Source organism: Centruroides sculpturatus, unplaced genomic scaffold (assembly GCF_000671375.1).
Source record: "Centruroides sculpturatus isolate CEXI.00-Female unplaced genomic scaffold, Cexi_2.0 scaffold49, whole genome shotgun sequence".
NCBI classification, from domain to species: domain Eukaryota; kingdom Metazoa; phylum Arthropoda; class Arachnida; order Scorpiones; family Buthidae; genus Centruroides; species Centruroides sculpturatus.
The window spans coordinates 877,119-897,611 of record NW_019384317.1 but is presented as its reverse complement, the minus strand read 5'-3'; the positions used below and the strand labels follow the sequence as shown (position 1 = coordinate 897,611).

Sequence of the window (20,493 nt, the reverse complement as noted above, 5' to 3'; positions counted from 1 at the left end):
GCAGGTCTCACAGTCCCGTAGCTGGAATCGGTGGAGGTAAGTCTTGAAGTTCCTGTGGCCAGTGAGAACTTGGGTCAAGGCAAAGTTGGGAACAAGATGCCTGCAATTCAGCCTGGCAGAAATGTATGGAATGAAGCTATAAGTGGGACGGCCTGTATTGCTGTTGTTCCAGTCTTCTTGCCAAGTTTGCAAAAGTTGGTTACATATCTATTTATGGATAGTGGAAGGTTGTATCTTACTGTAAAAACAAGGAAGGGATGAGATTGCAACTCTTTTGGCGAGAGCGTTGGCTGCCTCATTCCCCTCCACCCCAAAGTGGCCACAGATCCAGTTAAGGGTGATGTGATGGTGGTGGTTATTACTCATAAGCATTTTCTGAGTAGTGTAACATTGCAGCCTTTGTTGTTGGTGTTGGAAATTGAGCAAAGAGCTCTAATGCTGTCTGTCATTATTATGTAATGCTGTCTTCATTGATGTGATGGAGTGCCTTGGTGATGGCCAAGATCTTTGCCTGTGAGCTTGAAAGCAGACCAGTGAGTAATATTGCCTGCCTTATTGTACATGATAAAAGCTGCACCCACTTGATCCTCTTGCTTGGAACCATCTGTGTAGATTTTACAATCTTGGTCATTCTCATCATAGTAAGTGAGGTCCTGGATGTTCATGGAAAGAGTCATATCTATATATAGGCATTTGGAATTTTCTTCTCGATTACCATTGGTAATGAGGTCTTGGTAGATTTTATCATAAAGGTTTGGAAGGGTTTTATTTATGCTGAATTTTATCTTTCCAGTTAGAGAGGTCAGTCATGTTTTTGAGATTCCAAGACCACATGGCTGCTCTAATTTTAAGGTATAGAGGGCATTGTCTGCTTATGACCAGAAGGGCTGAGGTGGGCACAGTACAGTAGGCCTTGGCAATTTGTAATGCTGCAATTCTTTGGACTTTGTTAAATTTTTTGATATTTGCTTGCTTGTAGGTGGCCTTACCCCAGATAGAGGCAGCATGAAGTATAATGGGCTCTATGGCATCCAAATAGATATATTTGACAGGATTATTTATATCTGATCCCCCAGTTATTGGCTGCTATACTAATCAGTTTGTTGGAGATGACTGTTGCATTTTTGCAAATGTTGTCTGTGCTTTGTCCAGGGTTATCCCAAGGTACATTAAGCCTTCACCCTAGAGATTCTTGTATTGTTGATTTAGTGGTTGGGCTTTTTTGAAGGTTAGTGTTTTTTGGAAATATGTTGTATTTACACTTGCTGTAATTTATAGGCAGTTTACTATCAGTGCTCCATTTGTAGATGGTGTCTATTATGATGTTGCATAGACGGGCCAGATTGCCAGAGTTTTTGTCGGAAACAAGGGCCACTGTGTCATTGGCATACCCTTGCACCAAGAAGCCCGGTATCCTGTTGCAGATGTTCAGAAGGTCATTGTGAACCAGAGTCCAGAGGGTCGGGCCAGCCATAGACCCCTGAGGGTAACCCTTGGCTGCTTGGTGAGTGTAAGAGAGATTGTTCGTATAAAAGCCAATGTACCTATCTTCAAGAAAGCTACTCATGATGTTAAAGATGTTATTAGGGCAGTGATATTCACGGAGTCGATACAGGATTTCTGGCCATTGTAAGTTATCAAATGCTCCTTGGAAATCAATGAAAATTAGAACAGTGTGTTTACCATCTTTCTTGGTCTTTTCAATATAATCAATGATCAAGGCCAGGGCTGTGATAGTTGACCTACCAGGAACAAAGCCATGTTGGTGGATGTTGATGTAGTTATTCTTCATAGGTAGTTGGTGATAAGTCTGTCCAGAATTTTACTTATGATTGGCAGAAGGGAAATGGGTCTGTAGTCTCTGGGGCTAGTGGGTAGTTGTTCACAGTTCTTTGGTATAAGTTTGACTGAGGCAGACTTCCAGTCAACAGGGAAGTATCCAATCTGAAGGCACTGATTATATAGTACTTCAAAGAATGTTGGAAGTGCTTTGAATGTTTCCTTTGTCATTTTGCCCGTTATTGTGTCCTTTCCAGGGGCCTTTTTTATTTTATCTTTTTAAAGGCTTTGGTAACTTCACTGTAAGTGAAAAAAGGATCGTCACATATATTTGGGGCAATTCTAGAGATCCTGTTTTTTTCTATGCACACTATTGTCATCAGTTTGGTTATCAGTGGGGAAGTGGTGGTCAAAGATGGTTTTTATTGTGTCACTGAAGGAGATAGATAGGGTACCATCTGATTTGTGGATTGGCAAGGGAATGCCCATTTTACACTGTTTTTTTGAAAGCAATGTAGTATACAATCTGGTATTATTGCACAGAAGTTAGTTTCATAAGATAGATTCAAAATTAGGACCTGTTCCTGATTTTGAATCTGTCTAAAAGTTAAGAAAGGCATACCAAAAACAACACGACAGTGACCTTCACAACACCCTTCGTGCTGCCTATATCAACAAGTTTAATAACTACAAAACCTTAATTAACCAAGAGAGACAAAGTTTGGAGGGAGTTCTGCTAGAAGGAATTCTTTTCGGTGGAAAAAATTTTTTTGAAAGTATTGATGAAATGCTTGCTATTATAGGGGTTGATCCAGGATTTATCGAACTGCTCACAGAACTCCCTCCAAACTTTGTCTCTCTCGGTTAATTAAGGTTTTGTAGTTATCAAACTTGTTGATATAGGCAGCACAAAGGGTGTTGTGAAAGTCACTGTCATGTTGTTTTTGGTATGCCTTTCTTAACTTTCTAACCTCTCTTCTTACAGTTGTGAGCTCGCTGTCCCACCATGGTACTGAAGTTCTAGCTTTTGTTAGGTGGGAGATATTGTAATAGCAGATTTTTATGCAATTGTTTAGGTGGGTGACACACTTATTAATGTCTTTTTTGTCCATCTCAGTTACAGGCTTTTCAATTTTCCAGGAGCATTTAAGTTGTTCACGAAAGGCATTCCAGTTAGTTTTGGTTACATAATTGTCAGTGTGGACAGATTTGCCTTAAAAGGTTTAAAGCAGTTTTAATGTATCTATGATCACTGGTTATAGGATAGTCTTGTGTGCTACAGTATACAATAAGGTTGTTCATGTTTCTGTTTGAAAGCACCATGTCCACCCAGCTGTCACCCCTGCTGCTGTGATAGGTTGACAAGGAGCTGGTGTTGTTAGATAACAGTTGATTTGTGGAGGCGAATTTGAGAAGGGCATGGCCCCTTGGGCCATGCCCTTCTCAAATTCTAAGCTAATGCTAAGTCACCAGTATGATCACTGTGCCATACTGGTGACTTAGCATTGGCATCCCCTCCTATTAGCCACAGCCGACCATTGGTCCAGGAACTGATTCTCTCCAGTTTTTCCAACAGGGCTCCAATGTTCTGGAATGGAGAACAATATATGGACGTAAGAAAAGCTGGATTGGTACTGTTACTATGTATGGCTATGGTAGTAGCATATTCAGAACTGAGGTTGGGAAGGAATTGAGTGTCCACATTTGGGTTGCAGATGAAGATACCAGTTTTTGGTTTAGAAGTACTGTACAGTAGAGCATCGATTATCCCCCCCCGATTAACCGTCACATCGGTTAACCGACCGTTCTAGTCAGCAAATTTCAAATGTCCGCTAGTGATGTGGCACTACAATGTTTGGCTACATCTTGGCTACTTTAATATTATTTTTGTTAAATATTTGCATGTTTTAGCTGGCATCAACGGCTCGACCATTGAAGGGAGGCCAATATTTAAACGAGACTTAATTTTCTAATTATGAGTGGTTGTTTGTTTCGTGAGCAATAAAATAATTTAAAAATAATTTTTAACGATACAATAGCAACGATTATTATTTTAAAAAAAAAATTGTTAGGCTAAATATTGATGAAAATTCAATGCGAAGTTGGTTAATAGCGATATACTAATAAACTAATTACATGGGATATACTAATATACTATACTAATAATGGATTTTTTTTCCTTCTTTTCGGTTATCCAACCAACCTGAGTCGGATAATCGATGCTCTACTGTATATCTAAGTGAGGAGAAGGTCATCCGTTTTCCAAAATGTGGAAAGTAGTCTTTATAACGGTATGGTTCTAGTACTATTATAACATCTATCTTCCAATCTGCTGTTTTAAGCAGGAGGGAAGTTGGAGCCTTGGTCCTTTGAAGATTGATTTGGAGTACATTTAGCTTTGTGTTGTATAGTTGTTGTGTGTTACGTTGATTTCCTCTATTGGCCATAGTTGGGTTTTTGAATCATTGATGCCTTTGTTCGGATTGTAATTGGGCAGCCTGCATCAAATGCATTGTGATCTGTTCTGAGTTTATAGCCGCCTTCTTCAGATTTATTCTCTATTTTGCAATTTATTCAGCAGGGTGGTCTATCTAGTCAGTTGCAGTGTGCATATTTATACTGCTTTGCACAGTGACTGCATGTGAGATATTCTATATAGTTTTTGGTGTAATGGCTATATCCGCAGCAGTTATAACATCTTATTAGGGAAATGTAGTTATCGGCCTTTACATTGGCCCATGACAATGTAAAGGCCAATGTAGGTGTTTCAGACCTACATCGGCCTTTACATTGCAGATCTACAATTGCTCTTCTGTTGTTTGGGGTGACTATAATGACCATGTGCCTACAATTTTCTTTCATCTGGCCTCTATTCAAAACAGTGCTGACTCAACACACACAGACAGAAATTCTTGTTTGTAAAGTACTTGCAGTTCTTTGATTTGTTCATATATATATAGGGGAGAATATCTTCATTTTCAACTGCATTTGTCACATTTAACAGAATAACTCTGGTGAATATGGCCTTGAGCATCTTATTTTGTCTTTAGCATGTGCAATATATTTGATGGCATTTATAAGGTCCCCTGTTTCTGATTCCCAACCTGGATTCAAAATCCATCATTTCTCACGTCCTTTATTGCCCTTATGCTAATTCAGGGTTTTTGAGGCTCAATTGTATTTAGAATTGTCTTTAACTTTTTTGATATCCATTTTGCTTTGGGGTCCACATTTTCTTTTGTGTAAATCAGAACAGTATGGCTGCCAACAGTACCCTCTCTTTGCAGTTTTCTGTTTAATGACTTACCAACCACTGTCGTAGTTTAGCTTGGTTGAATTGGTCTGTTACTTTTTGTAATAGTGGCATAGATTGGTTGGATCCACTGTCCATTGCTAAATACTAGTGGGGGGCTGGGTTTTGTTCTGAGTTCCCTAAGGATTCCATATATTTGACTGACACAGCTATGTAGCTGTGAAACACTTTCCCAGATCTTCTTATACTTCTCTATCTTTAAATTTGACCGGTAAGTTTCTGGTACCAAGTCAAGTATTTTCCATAGGTGGGAACTTGCCTCTTTCAGTATTGTGTTCTCTACTGGCCCAAGAACAAAAGCTAGGCCACTTTGTGAATCTTGTGTGTTGTTAAGTTTAGCTTTAGATTGTACATTGTTCGACTCCATTATTCAAGAATAGGTAGTAAGCCACATACAATTAGCATCAAAGCAATCACTTGAATAGACGAATGTACTAACAGGTTCATCAATATTCTGACAATTCATGCATAAGTACACAAAATTTATTTTATATATATAGTTAACTGAACTAAAAAAAATCGTTTTATTTAAATTTGTATGTGTTCTTATCTGTCTGGAACATTTGCATGAAGACGACGGAAATACATTCGTCGAAAGTGCTCGAAAGAAAAACGCTTAATAACGCCACATATAGTGAGTTTTACTACTTATTAATATCACTTGGTGTGAATAACTAGTCTATTGTAAGTTCTTATTGTCATAACTGGTCATTTACAAGGGCAGTCCTAAAAGTACCGTACTTTGCCTCCCTATATATTAGTGTTGTCAATTCAAGTTGATTGACTTGAATGCATTAATACAGTGTCTTGTAACTTGAAAATATTTAATGAAACAATTTGGTGAAAAAACTTGCTACTGTGTTTAAAAGTATTTTGTTTGATTTTTCATGTTCTGCATTTTAATTTTCTGGCTTGTTACATATATAACATGGGAAAATATTGGAATCGTATCACATTTGATCCTCTGGGTTATTTTGCAATTCCCCACATTTTGGACCTGAACCAAAAAAAAGTCAAAAAAACAAAAAAAAATTCTGTGGATGTGTGTACACATTGGTGTATATTTCATTTAATATCTCAGGATGGGTAAAGAGTAAGAAATGAAATTTAACATAGTAACTTGTATATAAGAGGCATTGATGCTGTTAAATCTTGATGGTTAAAGGTTGAGGTGGTTGGGAGATAGAAGGTGATCACATATCATATCTCAAGTAGAGTTGGATTTAATGAAGATTTTATATTTAGCATTTTACAGTTTTTTATAAAACTCATCTGTATTTTCAAAATTAAACTTTTTGCCATTTTAGAATATAAAATTTATTTTTTAAACAAAATCTCATAACAGATGGCACCACAGACAATTTTAATTTTGTGCTAACATTCCTGTTTTTTGCTGAGAAAGTTATGCAACTTGTTGCTGGATTTTTGAGAATACAAATAATAAATTTAAAAAGATTTGGTGATAGACAGTGATAGGATATTTGTATATTCAGTGATTAGACTTAGACTAATATCAAGACTGCTGACAATGAGTTTCATCAATAAACTTTTGCAACAGAAGTATATCTTGGATAAGATAAGTATATTTCAGGACAATTTTAGACCTTAAAAAATAGAATAGATCATCTGCTGTACTTGTCATGATTAATGGTTTAATTTTAAAATGGTGGAATGCAAATTTGCTAACCTGGATTTAAAATAGCTGTTAATTCTGTAATTTGTCTAACCATCTATTGGTGAAATAGATTCAAAGGTTTTCAGAAAATGACTTGAGAATTTTGAAAAATACTTGAGAGTATTTATAGCAAACTTGAAAGCAAGATTGCTATAAATAGCTTTATTGTGTGTGTGTGTGTGTGTGTTAAAATTATGCTAGACAAGTCATTTTTTTGGATTAAAGATTGGATGATAGTTTGAAAGAGCATAATCCAGTGGCTGGGGAGAGTTGTAATAGTTTTAACATTTGTGAAGAATAGTCACAGCAGTTATTGATGGATGGCTTAGAGCGGGGATTGGCAACCCGCAGTCCACTTCGCCTAAAATATGAATAAATATATTAATTTCCCAGCTTAAGGGAGTGTGCAGCAAAAATTCAAACCAAAATGTTTTAAAATGTGAATAGTTCTTTGCAATGAATTTAGTAAAAATTAAAACAAGAAACTGGCTAACAGACACGTCGAAACTAATTTAAAACTAGCAGTGACTAATGTTTAATCAAATATCTCCAATATATTATATTTACATCAATTCCAGAAGCTAAATTAAGTATACATATGCTAATTTATAATTATATATGAATAAATAATTGTGATTTATCTGCATTTTTTTCTCTTTTCTTTTGTATCGGTCTGTGTCAGTTCAAAAGTTTTAAAATGCTGCCTTTACATAGAAAAAGGTTGCCCATCTCTGGCTTAGATCTTCATTATAGTGAAAAAATATTTTGAACAATTTTCCCTAGTATTCAGTATTCAAAATCAAAGTTTTCTTAGATTATCGTAGTATTGTCCAATGATGATTTGATCCTTTACAAGATAATCTTCTACCACCAGCTCTTCTACATTCCAAAAAAAATGTTGCCATCACCTTTTCACTGGAAATGAGTTTTTGCTTTCTTTGGTCTGGATGAATCAAAATATTTTCATTGTTCAACTGCATTAACTTTGGAAAAGTGGTGGATCAAAGTTTCATCTACTTTTACAAGTCATTGCAGTGTCTTCTGGATTGACTTCAAATAGTGAAAAAATTGTCAAATATCAGAAGTTGTAATCCAATGGGTAGAAACTTTCTTCATTGTCAATTTTTTGTTAGAATACAATTAACTGTTGTTTTCAACATGTCCAGTGTCTCTGTAATCTGCTTAGCTGTTGAATCTTTCAGTAATGTTTCATAAAGCTTTTCCATTTCTTTTATTGCTCAGGGAGGCAGCATCAAATGGCCTGCTTGAGCACTTGTCAACTTCACAATTTTTCTGTATTTGAATTATTCTACTTGCCTCTTTACAACCTTTGCATGAAGAAACTTTTTGTTTTCTAGGTTGCTAGTAGCTTCAGTCTTTTTTCAGATACTTTATAAAATTTATGAGCTTAAAAATTAAAATGATTTCCAGTTACTTTAATTTTTAAATTACTGATTTTTAGATCAGTAATAAAATGTTTGAAATGCAAAATAAAAATATATTTCAAACATATCGTAACTTTGGAAGAAAACCGACATAACTCAAAAAAGTGCGGTTTTTCGATTATGTCATAATCAAAACGAAAATGTAGTAAATTTTTATGTGGAAGAGTGTCACAAAAGTAACTTGCGTATTTGGCCACTAGGGAGCAGTTACGTGGGAGATAAGTGATATTCAGTTAAACTTTAAATCTTTGCATGGGATTTTCTCAAAACTGATTATTTTGAGTTGTGCCAGTTTTCTTCCAAAGTAGCGATATGTCCTTTAAAATGTATAAAAACCAAAATCTTTACAATCTAGCATTTAATTGTTAGAAAAAACAAACGTTTTCAGCTAATTTAACTAGCTTTTTTTAAAAACAAAAAAAGAAAAGAATTGGTGAATTGTAAAGGTTTCTGGTTTTTTGTATTTAAAGTATCTAGTTTATTGCATTTCTTTTTTTAATATTCATGTTAGGTGTTAATAGTTTTCTGTTTACAATTACATATATAAATACACTCTCACCAAAAACTGGAACTGTAATATTCACAAATTGCACCTAAATTCAAAATTTCCAGCAAATAAACATCAAAAAATACATGTCGAACGTTTTCGGTCACTGAATTTATCGGCCTTCATCAGGAAATGCCTTCATATTGATTTTTTCCTAAATTTATATCATAAAATTATGTTTTGTATTCTGTTTTATAGTTTGTGCTAATTTATTTAAAAGTTCTTCTCTATATTAATTAGAAAATGTAATCAAAATTATTGGAATTCAAAATCATATTTTAAATTGATCTTAATTATTTTATTATAATTTCTGTTTATATATATATATATATAGTAAGAATATTATTTTGCATAAGGAAGTATGTATTTCTTAATGACAACTAGTAAATTCTTTTTTACACTTTTAGAAGATGGAAGTCAAAGTGAACATACGGAAGAAATGGAAAGCAGACCATCCTCAAGAAGTTCAGGAAGAAGTCGAAGTACACCTCCTCTTCCAATGTATCAGTACACTAAGGTAAACTTAGGTTTTATAAATATGCAATTTTTTTTTAAATATAAGAAAAATAATAGAAAACAAATATAGTTTGTAATATAAACACTATCTTAAAAATGTGTGGTCAGTGTTTGCAAGAAAAAAAACTGAATGCTTATTCCTACCCCTTTACAGATAATTAAGGAGTATTTTCTAGAATTGAGGTGTAATACATAATTTAAGGTTAGTTAATGCTTTTAATTCACTCAAAAACTATTTTTGAATGAAAACACACAATATTTGTAAATATTAGAAAATATAGTAAAATATCCCTATTTTTAACAAAATGGAAAAACCTAATCTGCATAGTGTATAATTAAATATCAAATAAAAACATTTTCTTCAAATAGAAATTATTTAATATCCTGGTAATTAATTATAAGTTACTTTTATAACTTTCAGATGTGGGTGTTTTGGTATTTTTTTTTTACCACTCTTTTGCTCAGTTTTGTTGTTCCTAAAATGAACCTGTGCTGATTTTTGTCTTTTATTTTGAGAAATGAACCAAAGAAAGTCAATATAAACACAAATAGACTATCTATAGACTGTGACAGTAACTGCCAACTTCAGTGTGGAAGTAGGTAACTTCAGATAAAAAAAACAATCAAATTTGATACCTTTCTCCAATATTAAAATCTACATGCATTTTTTCATTTCTTTAGCATAATTATTTTTTAGAGGAAAACCTCTTGGCAAATTTGTGTGTTTTCTTAGTTTCTGTAAATATTTTTGACCTATTCATATTTCTGGGTTCCTCCTTACTGGAAAATGACAGGGAATTTTGTAAAAGTCAGGGAAACTTACATTTAGTGTAAAGTTGGGGATTCATTAATTTTTTGGAAATTTACAAATACTAGATTTGTAATTTGAAACAAAGAAATCTTTAAAGCTAAAAATGCTTTGTCGTTTTTTTTCTAATGTTACTTGCAAGCACTTACAATATAACCTTAGCCAATGATGATGATTTATGAAAGTGTGGAATGTGAAAGTGAAACTTAATTAATTTAATGGGCATATATAGCTTTTGTTAGATTATATTGATAGTTTTTCCAAAAGTTTTAATTTACAACATATCAAAATACATAGATTATTCAGTTTAGAATATAATGTCAAGTATACTGACTGATAGTTCCCAAATAATAATAATTTGTTTCTCTAACTATGTATGTACTTACCTTAACATTTCAAATATTATTAAAATTATATATGCAATTTAAATACTTTAAACAAGGTAATAATATACCTTTTATAACATGTTTTGATTAGTCATTATATATGAGAAATTTAATATGGAATGGCAAAATTCTTTTTAAATGCTAATTTGATCATTTTTCAGTTTTTCTTTATATGGGGTGTATACTTCTGAAATATTTTTTTTTTGAAGGTTGCAAATTTCATAAATATCAGTCTTAATATATCAGTTTATATTCTTTTCAGACCAAATTTAACAACTTGGCGACAACTAAATATTTCTTTCAATCAGTTTATTTTTATTGATTTTTTTATGTCTATTTTTGTTTTATGTTTTTGTTCCCATTTATTGGACATTTATCATTGAGCAGATTGTCCTTATTGGCTATGTGAATTGTGATGGCTATCAAGTGAATGTCTCAAACTTGATGCAGTTATCCAAGCTGATAACATTCATTGTAAGAATATTGGATCTGTGAAGTACCCATTTTGCAAATACAAGAATTGTTAGAAATTTAATCTGACAATTTCATTATTTATAAATAATAATTATAAGATTAGTCCTTTTTTTTCATTATTTTTTTTTTTCCTCTATGAGCACTAAGAAAACTTTTCCAGCCCATCATATATCTAGCCAAGATTACAGTGGGGCAGCCAAGTAATGAGGGAACACACCTGTAGCTAGAGGACAGCCAGGAGGGCTTAGCCACACCTGCCCATTATTCCAAATGATGAAATGCAGTTTGAGTGTTTATATTTTTTCTATCTAAATATATAATTTTTAACACTTAACTTTTGAATATTTTTGTATTGTTTTGTACATACATTATTTAATAGTATTCTATTATATTTCAAAAATTTTTTACAGGCTGGTTTTTCAGACACTCTTTCTCTGGGATACTCTCTAATCCCCCACAATTTGCTAGAGCCATTTCTACTATAGTTGGTCTAGTTACACACTTGTAAGGAACAGGGCCCAATATATTCAGGATAGGCCACCCATAAAAAATTCTTGGGGCTTTCCACTTGGATTCAATCTTAGGGAATCAAAGATGTTTTCTGCAGAGTTGCAAGCTAACATCTTTACTACCTTATCTTTACCTACTACTGGTCATTTAGCCAACAAAGGTATTCATTAAAGAGTAGGTTTGAAGAGAGAGAAATATTTTTTATTAATAAACAATCAATTTAATGGCTTATTGTTAAGCTGACACATCTAAATATATGAAAACACTAATAACACTCAAATTGAAATTACTATCATAATAAGAATGAAAAAAATACAATTTAATGGTATGATTCATTCTTTTACTTTTGTTTTCATTTGAGTAGTTCATTGCCATCCTCACTGAAATGAAGTGTGTGAAAGTTGATTGAGACAGTAATACAATTTATAAATTTATAACAATAGTTTTTAAAAAACTATTGTTATAAATTTATAAATTTTATGTTCTAAAAGTAATCATTTTAGTTTTAAAAATAATAAAATACTTCATTTTAAATGTAGACTTGTTTTTTGACTTGTATGTACTTTCAAGATTGAATACTATCTAATTTACTATATCTTTATTTACATAAACATTATAAATTAGTTTGAGTCTATTGTTGTAAATGAAGGCTATAAATCATGTGATCTTATTGACAAAACTGTTTTTATGATGGATCATTAATGTCAGAGGCACAGATATTTTATCTGAATATCTGATAATTGAGGAGGTATGGCTTGGATGTCTTCTAGGAAATGCTGAATGATTTATCTGATTGTCAGTGTAAGATTTGTTGATAAAGACAATGTTATGAGTAGCAATAAAAGAAAATTTTTAGTTGCAATAGTAGCAAATGAATTAAGTGATGTAGGCCCAAGCCCCATGTAATTTGAAATAAATATATAAAATAGATGTAAGAAAATGAAAGAGACTAAATAGTCATTCCCATTTCATTTAACATTTTTAATAACAAAAGAAAACTGAAAAGCAATATTCTTAGTAAGTAAATAAAAATAGTAATATTCAACTGCGTTTGTCACATTTAACAGAATAACTCTGGTGAATATGGCCTTGAGCATCTTATTTTGTCTTTAGCATGTGCAATATATTTGATGGCATTTATAAGGAAGAAATAATGCTTATTGTTGCAAAATTGTAAATGTTAATTCTATAATTATCTTGAATACTAAAAATTCATTTTTAAGCCCTCTGAAATATATTTTCTATGTTTTTTTTCCTTTTCATATTTTATATAAGAAGAAAATAATATTTAAACATAATTAGAACAGTTTTATTTTTTTTAAATTTGCAATAAAATATTTAGTAAAACATAATGATACAAATGTGATTTTTCTGACTATTATTGAACAATTTAGTTCAAAAATATTAGAGGAAATTAGTAATTAAACTTCCACCTTTATGGATATAATTGCAATATTATTATATTGATGAAATTAAGGTTAAGATTTCATTTTATTAAAAAGATAGATGCACACACAGCTTGTTTATAATTGGGTTCAGGTATAAAAGATGGTAAGTACCATAATGAAAGTTTAGAGAAAATATGAAAATTAATGGCCTATGAAGTTTTCTGCTTTGTTTTCTTTAATCAGAATAAAGTACATGTTACAGCTACAAAGTAGATATAATATTTAAATTGAAGTACAATGTTGTTTATCTGTTAGCATGATTCATTTCTATTAATATGTTATAAACTTAAAATTATTTTACTCCCAAACCCTTCAACTGTTAGTCTAACATTTTTGTTGGAAAAAAAATTTTGGGCATTTTAAGTGTAATATGCTTACAAAGATGACAATGAATCAATATTTATTAATTTTAAAGTCTATAATTATGCATTAATATTTTGTGAAGTACCTCTATTTCATTTTCAAATACCAATGACCATGAAACAAACTGAGTAGTTTAAGAACAGGTTTTTAATCTTTTTTATTTTAGTTGTCATGGTTAACTTATTTTGCTTTATACAAAAAAATTAAATTGTATGTTTTATTTTATGATATGCATTTTAGTGTTTTGTATAATGCAAAATAAAATATGGTAAGGTCCCTTCCTCTAGGATCAAATTTATCAGTAAGTTATAATTATTATAGCTGTTATTTAGCCCGATGTCATACGGCAGTTGTTTAACTTTATTATAATGTATCGGGTTTTTTGTTAAGATGTTTATATTTGCCCAAATTCAAAGTTTGTATATTTTAATAGCATTAAATAGAAACTGTTGGTTGCTGATTGTCAAAGCATTATTGTTAAAAATGTAATTAAAGATAACCTACTACTTGCAATTTATCTTTACTGATTTATAAAGATAAATACAACTAATTTAGTTTTCAAATTCTTATGTAACTGTATTGTAGAGAAATACATGAAAAATCAATTTTTCTTTCTATTCTGACTGACAGAGGGCAGTTAGAGGGTGCTCTTCTTTACTGTTTCTCTTGGAATTATTATTACACGAGACCTTTCAGTGGACGAACTCGCAGATTATCTAATGTCTATGCCAGGCATGGCCAACATGCGGCTGGATCTGGCCCGTCTAATGAATTTTTGCGGCCTGCGATTAATCTTTCAATATTAGCTACTCAAGTCCAAATAGTTCAAAGAAAAATTCTGACGCCTGAAGAAAAAAAGGGGGTCAACAACTCACTGTGCGTTTAGAGTTAACGCTCCATTACAAATCTAGTAAGTACAACGTAGAATGTTGATGAAGCATGATAATGTGAAAAATGTATCTGTAATCTCTATGTACAAACCACAATGAGATCTCGCACCACCTCAAAATCTTCTTAGGGCAGCTTCTGGTTTGGCCCGTGAAAAAAGTTTTCTTTCTAATTCGGCCTGGGGCAAAAACTGTTGTCCACCCTTGGTCTATGCCCTAGGTGGGGAACCTGCGGCCTCTGCGAGGTTCTTGTGCGGCCCTTTGCCACCTAGTACAAAATGGTAGAGTTTGTTTCAAACAACTATTGTACATCAACACCATGACAGTTGCGCGAAAAATCCCGCCAAAGACAGTCATATTGTAACATGACGTCAGAATACTAGTCTGAAACGGACTCTAACACGCATGAGCGAGGCTCTGGCCCACAGACCATCCATTTCAGACTTGGACACTCAATGTTAATTTTTTAAACAGTTTTTTAAAAAATGTTAATTTTTTAAAAAACTGTTTAAAAAGCGCTAGCAGCGCCAACTACCTTGTCTAAGAAGTAAACAAAACTCGGTTTCAGATCTCCCATTTGAGTGTCACACCTTGCTTTGGCTTCTCTGACTCGCATCTCTCAACNTCTTGGATTGTTTAATAGAAGAGTATACTAATAGATTTTCTGATTTTGACGAGCACACTCCTGCTATGAAACTGGCATTTGAACCACATTTAATAGATATATCCGAGGCTCCTGCAGAACTACAAATGGAGTTAATTGATTTAGGGGAAGATAGTATCATCAAATCCCTTTTTAACGCTAAAAAGGATCCCATAGAAATCTGGAAAAATGCTGTTGAATATCCATGCCTTCGAGAACATGCTCGCCGTTTACTTTCCTGCTTCGGAAGTACCTACTGTTGCGAGACAACATTTTCTCTCATGTCAAAAATAAAAACAAATTTAAGAACGCAAATTACAGATGCACATTTAGAGGATCAATTAAAGCTGTGTGTTACGAAGCTTGATCCAAATATACAATTACTGTCAAACAAAAAACAAAGCCAAATAAGTCACTAACTTAGTGAATAAAAAAATATTTTTTATTGTATTTTTTTATAATATTTTTATATTATTTTATATGTATATTATATTTAAAATTTTGTAGTATTATATTTTATTTTTTCTATATAATGCAATAAATTGTTAAATCTATAGAAAAACTATAATAATTTCACAAAAGTCACTTTCTTAGGTCAATAAGCTTATGCGGCCTCTCTTATTGCTGTCTAATTTAAATGTGGCCTCTAATGGTAAAAAGGTTCCCCACCTCTGGTCTATGCTATTAATTAATATTCATTGATAAATATCTTCCAGGAAAACATTTAGAAATAAATAAATACATTTAAAAAGAAAATCATAACCAACGAAACACTCGAGAAAATTAAATGGAAAAAATTCCTTTTCAAAGAATTAAAAAAGAAATTATTTTCTGAACAATGAACTAAAATAGAATATGAAATCAAAAGTTTGTCAAACAAATAAGAATCGGCATTCATAAAGAAGAGTCAATGTATTTTGACAACTTTTTTGTAATACTAAATCTCTGGTAGACTTTTGGAAAAACAAAAAAACTGGTTTTTAATATAACTAAACAGAAGGATGACATTAAAATAAAATCATTGCACGTTAACGGAAATCTACTTGAAAATGACGAACCATTAATGAAGTCATTATACAATAATGAACTTAAAAACCTGTATTCCAGACATAGATAACTTAAATATGGACATAAAGGAATTACAGATATCATCACTGCTACTCTATCTTTTCTGATAATCAAATCCTTCAAAACAGGAACCTTCCCAAATAAATTAAATTACAATATGGTCATACCGATGTACGAAAATAAAAGGTTTAAAAGCAACATAAAAAATTACTGTTTGATTATCATCCCCATACTAGTAAAAATAATAGAGAAAATTTTCTATAAAATAACTTTGGAAATACAATGTAAACGTGATTCCCTGTCATCAATATACTTAGACAAAACTTCTCTACAATAGATGCATTATTACAATTCAAACAGGAAGTTACGAACAAATTAGACAAATCTCGTTCAGTAATAGCCTTATTTCTAGACTTATCGAAAGCTTTTGACAGTGTGCACCTCCGGATTCTCGAAAAAACTTTTTAATACTGGCTTAAGAGTAGTGCCTTTACAATGGTTAATGTCATATCTGTTAAACTGAAGATATCAAGTAAAAGTAAACAATACAACAATGCGTATTCAAAAAGCTTCTCATCGAAAACCGTACATGAGTTGCACATAAGGATCAATACTTGCACCATTACTCTTCAGCATCTACTTGAATGACCTATTTGAAGTGATACCAAAAGCAAAAGTAATACATGTGCAGATGATATTGTCCTAATACATTCCAACAACAACCCCCAAGTAGTGCAATACATCCTCTGCAAACTAATTGATTACATTAGCTCAAATGTGTTGAAACTAAATGAGAACAAAATATCTCTACTTTGTAAATAAAAATAAAAACATTGACAAGGAACAACTTCAAATAATAAATGAAAAGAAGATAGAAACAATTAAGTGCATAAAATATCTCAGAGTTTTAATAGATGATATAATTTCGCAATTTGTGTAAAATCCAAGTCGGATGTATGTAAGCTAATAAATGTTCTCGTTAATCTTATCTCGTCTTTTGATTCGTTCACGGTTACGAGAAATCATCACATAGAGTCTCTCGAGTCTCCGTAGATATAACAAACACAGAAATAAATAACACAGAATAAATTGTAGCTATGTGTCAATTCCGCGTGACATGTCCGAACATGTAAGCTGAACAATAGTGTGGGGGGAGTGAGTAATCAAAAGTTGCGTAGCACTCAAACAAAAGATGAATCGATGAGATTTGAAAATCGTGTAACTCCGGGTTCGCGTAAGTCAGGGTAGCATAAGTCGAGGTATTACTGTATAACTATTTGTGAAACCACATCAGACTGTATTGCTAACTGTCTGCAAGTACAACAAAATCATCTAATGAGAGCCATTTTCAAATTAAACTGCTACAAATCAACTTCCTATTGTTATCAACAAGAAAAAATCAACAACATAAAAACTTTATATGCAAATCAAACTGTACTTATATTTTTTAAATTTATAAAGCTTAATGCATAACAGTTATCTTCTAAACATTATTGAAAATCATTGCAGGAAGGAAAACTACTGCCATCATCTAAACCATAACTTCTTAAAACCCTCAACAAAACTTTCAATTGGACAAACTGTCCAGTCTTTCAAATGATAAAATACTGGAACTTGTTATATAAAGATTTTCAAAAGATAACTAACAAGAAGAAATTCAACTGAAACACAAGAAAAAACCACCTCAGCCAGATCTTTAAAGTAAAAATGTTTTAACTGAAAAACCAACAATTCTGCAGATCAAAGATGTTTTCCTGCATACTTAAAATTTAAAAAAAAATGATAATTGATATACACAAAAAAAAGTGGGAAAATGTAGGAAGAGGGGAAGTAAATTTCTGAAGGATTTTTGACTACTATGGATAAATTATGCTTTTCTGTTTTAGTGTGGTGAAATTTTTTCTTAGCTATTAATTAATGCTTTTTGCTGATTTTCATATGCTTTTTGTTCCTCTGTTTGTTTATTTTTTATTTTTGTGGCATTTGAAAAAGGCCAAATGGCCACAGTGTCTTTTGAGATTAAATTTATTTAATTTGTATATAATACATTCAAACAACCACCAGATTACATTGGATTACTTTCCATGATTATATTTAATTAATTACTAAATAATTTGTCATTAGAGGGAGGCATTAGACACCATCTCTTATTAAATTTAATAATTATAATTAAATGAAATAATTTTTCATTAGTAATTAATTAGACATAATTGGGAAAATTGCCAATGTAACCAGTAGCTTTACAAATTTATCGGATTTTGTGATATTTGTTTATGTATAATATATTCGTTGCAGTTTGTATTTTTGATGTTTCTGCTTACTAAGATTTCAATATTTACAATTTTAAACAGCTAATTTATTGTAATTGTGCTATTTTGTATAATTGATTTTGTTTATAAATAATAAAATTGATTACAAAGCGATTTTATTTTGAATATTTTAATAACTAAATAAGTGCTTAGTTAAAATATTTTATACATTAGGACTGTTTAACTCTTCATTTGCAGTAAAAGTCATTTGAATTTTGATGTTTTCAAAAATTAATATAATTATAAATTGTTATATTTTATTACTTAGTCTTAAAATTTTTCTATTGCTTTTAGGAAGAATTACTCAAACTAGCAAAACATCCACATTCTAAAAAAAGACCAAATTGTTTAGACCCTGTATATAATAAGTAAGTGTTAATTATATTATTGAAATATATAATAATTTTTTAAGTTAAACTTTGTCATAACACCAAATATAAGTGAGTGTACTTAATACAGTAAATATTTCTAATTAGAATAAATAAGCCTTAGAAATTGATATTTACATTTATTTATTAAATATATTAACAAATTTAAGGAATAAAGAAATCTAATTTTAGTTTAGATAGCAAATAATAGTTTTCTTACTCTATTCCAATAATTTTTAAAATAGTATATCATTAAGGGTAAAAGAAATCTTATAAGTACAGAATTTATAAGCCTATTCATTGTTTATCATGCACATTGGGTTAAAAAAAATGCATTGAACTATGCCAAATTTTAAAATGAATGATTCATGGAAAGAGAGGTGATTTGATGAAACTTTAAAGAACAATCTTCAAATTGTAAATGCCCATCTTTCCAAAATTATGCAAAGAATAATGAGGAATCAATGATTAATGCGTGGGTGATGGTTTTTTTTAAAATAAACTTTATAAAACAACAGAATTATAAAAGAACAATTTGATTGAAAATACAGTAGAGCATCAATTATCCGAGCCCCGATCAACCGTCACATTGGTTAACCGATCGCATTCTAGTTGGAAAATTCAAATGTCTGCTAGTGATGTGGTGCTACAATATTTGGCTATGTCTTGGCTACTTTAATATTATTTTTGTTAAATTTTTGCATGTTTTAGCTGGCATCAACGGCTCGACCATGAAAGGGAGACCAGTATTTAAATGAGGCTTAATTTTCTAATTATGAGTGGTTGTTTGTTTTTGTGTGGATTTTTCTGAGGACTGTGTGTCGTGCTGAATCGGAATCCGTTTTCATCGGAGATATAAATTTTGGACTTCTTTTTCTAATGTATAGGTCTACTTTATGTAAAATATGTAACCCAAATACTGTACATTGTTTTTGTTTTATATTTTTCAATGTACAGTACTGTATTTATTTAGTGCAAAATAAAGAAATAATTTTTAACGATACAATAGTGACAATTATTATTTTTTAAAAAATTTTGTTAGGCTTAACATCAATGAAAATTCAATGCAAAGTAGATTAATGGTGATATACTAATTATATGAGCTATACTAATGTACTATACTAATAATGTATTTTTTCATACTTTTTGGTTATCCGTTTTTTTCAGTTATCCGACCAACCCCAGTCCCCAATTGAGTCGGATAATCGATGCTCTACTGTACTAGGGTTTCTCATTTCCCGGTCTTTTGTTTGTCCTGGGATTTTGGAAAAAAGTGAACTGTTTCCCAGAATAGAATTATTTTTAAGATATACAAAATATCTTGAAATCAAATGATATAATTATTTTTAATTTTTTAAAGTAATTTAATATGTTCTGCAACCTCCAAAATCATATTAATAATACTGTATAAGATATATATTAAAAATTACCTTTGAATTACATAGAAATTTTCACAAATAGAAAAGATGTATGCAGTTTCCAGCAAACTTTAATAAAACAAAAAAAAAATGCTTTGAATTGAGTTGAAAATTTTAAAAAAATGAACTTAGATCAAACTTCTAACTTAAAAGGTAATTTTTGTTTTTTAAATAAAATATAATACAAAATATTGTAAATTTTTATAATAAGGTTTTAAAAAGCAAAGATGGTCGATACTCCGATCACTCAATCTGATTCTTATTTTAGTAATGAAAAGTCCTCCTACCGAGAATTCCCTTTCCGATTCAATTGATGTGAGTGGAATTGTGTTTAATGCATTTAAGAGAAGACAGATGTTATGTTTTTCACCTGTAGCCTGGAAGATTTCTAGTTCATTTTCGAGATTGTAGTACTTCTTTTGCTCTCTACTATTTTTGATTTGTCTACCTCGGCTGCTTTAATAGAAATATCGAGCTTATAGCCCAATAATTCGGCAGTTCGTCTTTAATAAATCAGATTTATGGAAAAAACTTTA

General features: G+C 31.4%; 1 protein-coding gene across 4 annotated transcripts in view; it reads left to right on the top strand.

The window, feature by feature from the left end:
- LOC111623976 (eukaryotic translation initiation factor 4E transporter-like) overlaps positions 1–20,493 on the top strand; it is a 106,468-nt gene that overhangs the window by 25,353 nt on the left and 60,622 nt on the right. For all 4 annotated transcript variants that reach the window (XM_023366741.1, XM_023366751.1, XM_023366757.1 and 1 more), the window contains exons 2-3: positions 9,167–9,276; positions 18,466–18,539. In XM_023366741.1, the coding sequence (XP_023222509.1) occupies positions 9,167–9,276; positions 18,466–18,539 (184 nt within the window). The remainder of the gene's footprint in view (positions 1–9,166; positions 9,277–18,465; positions 18,540–20,493) is intronic.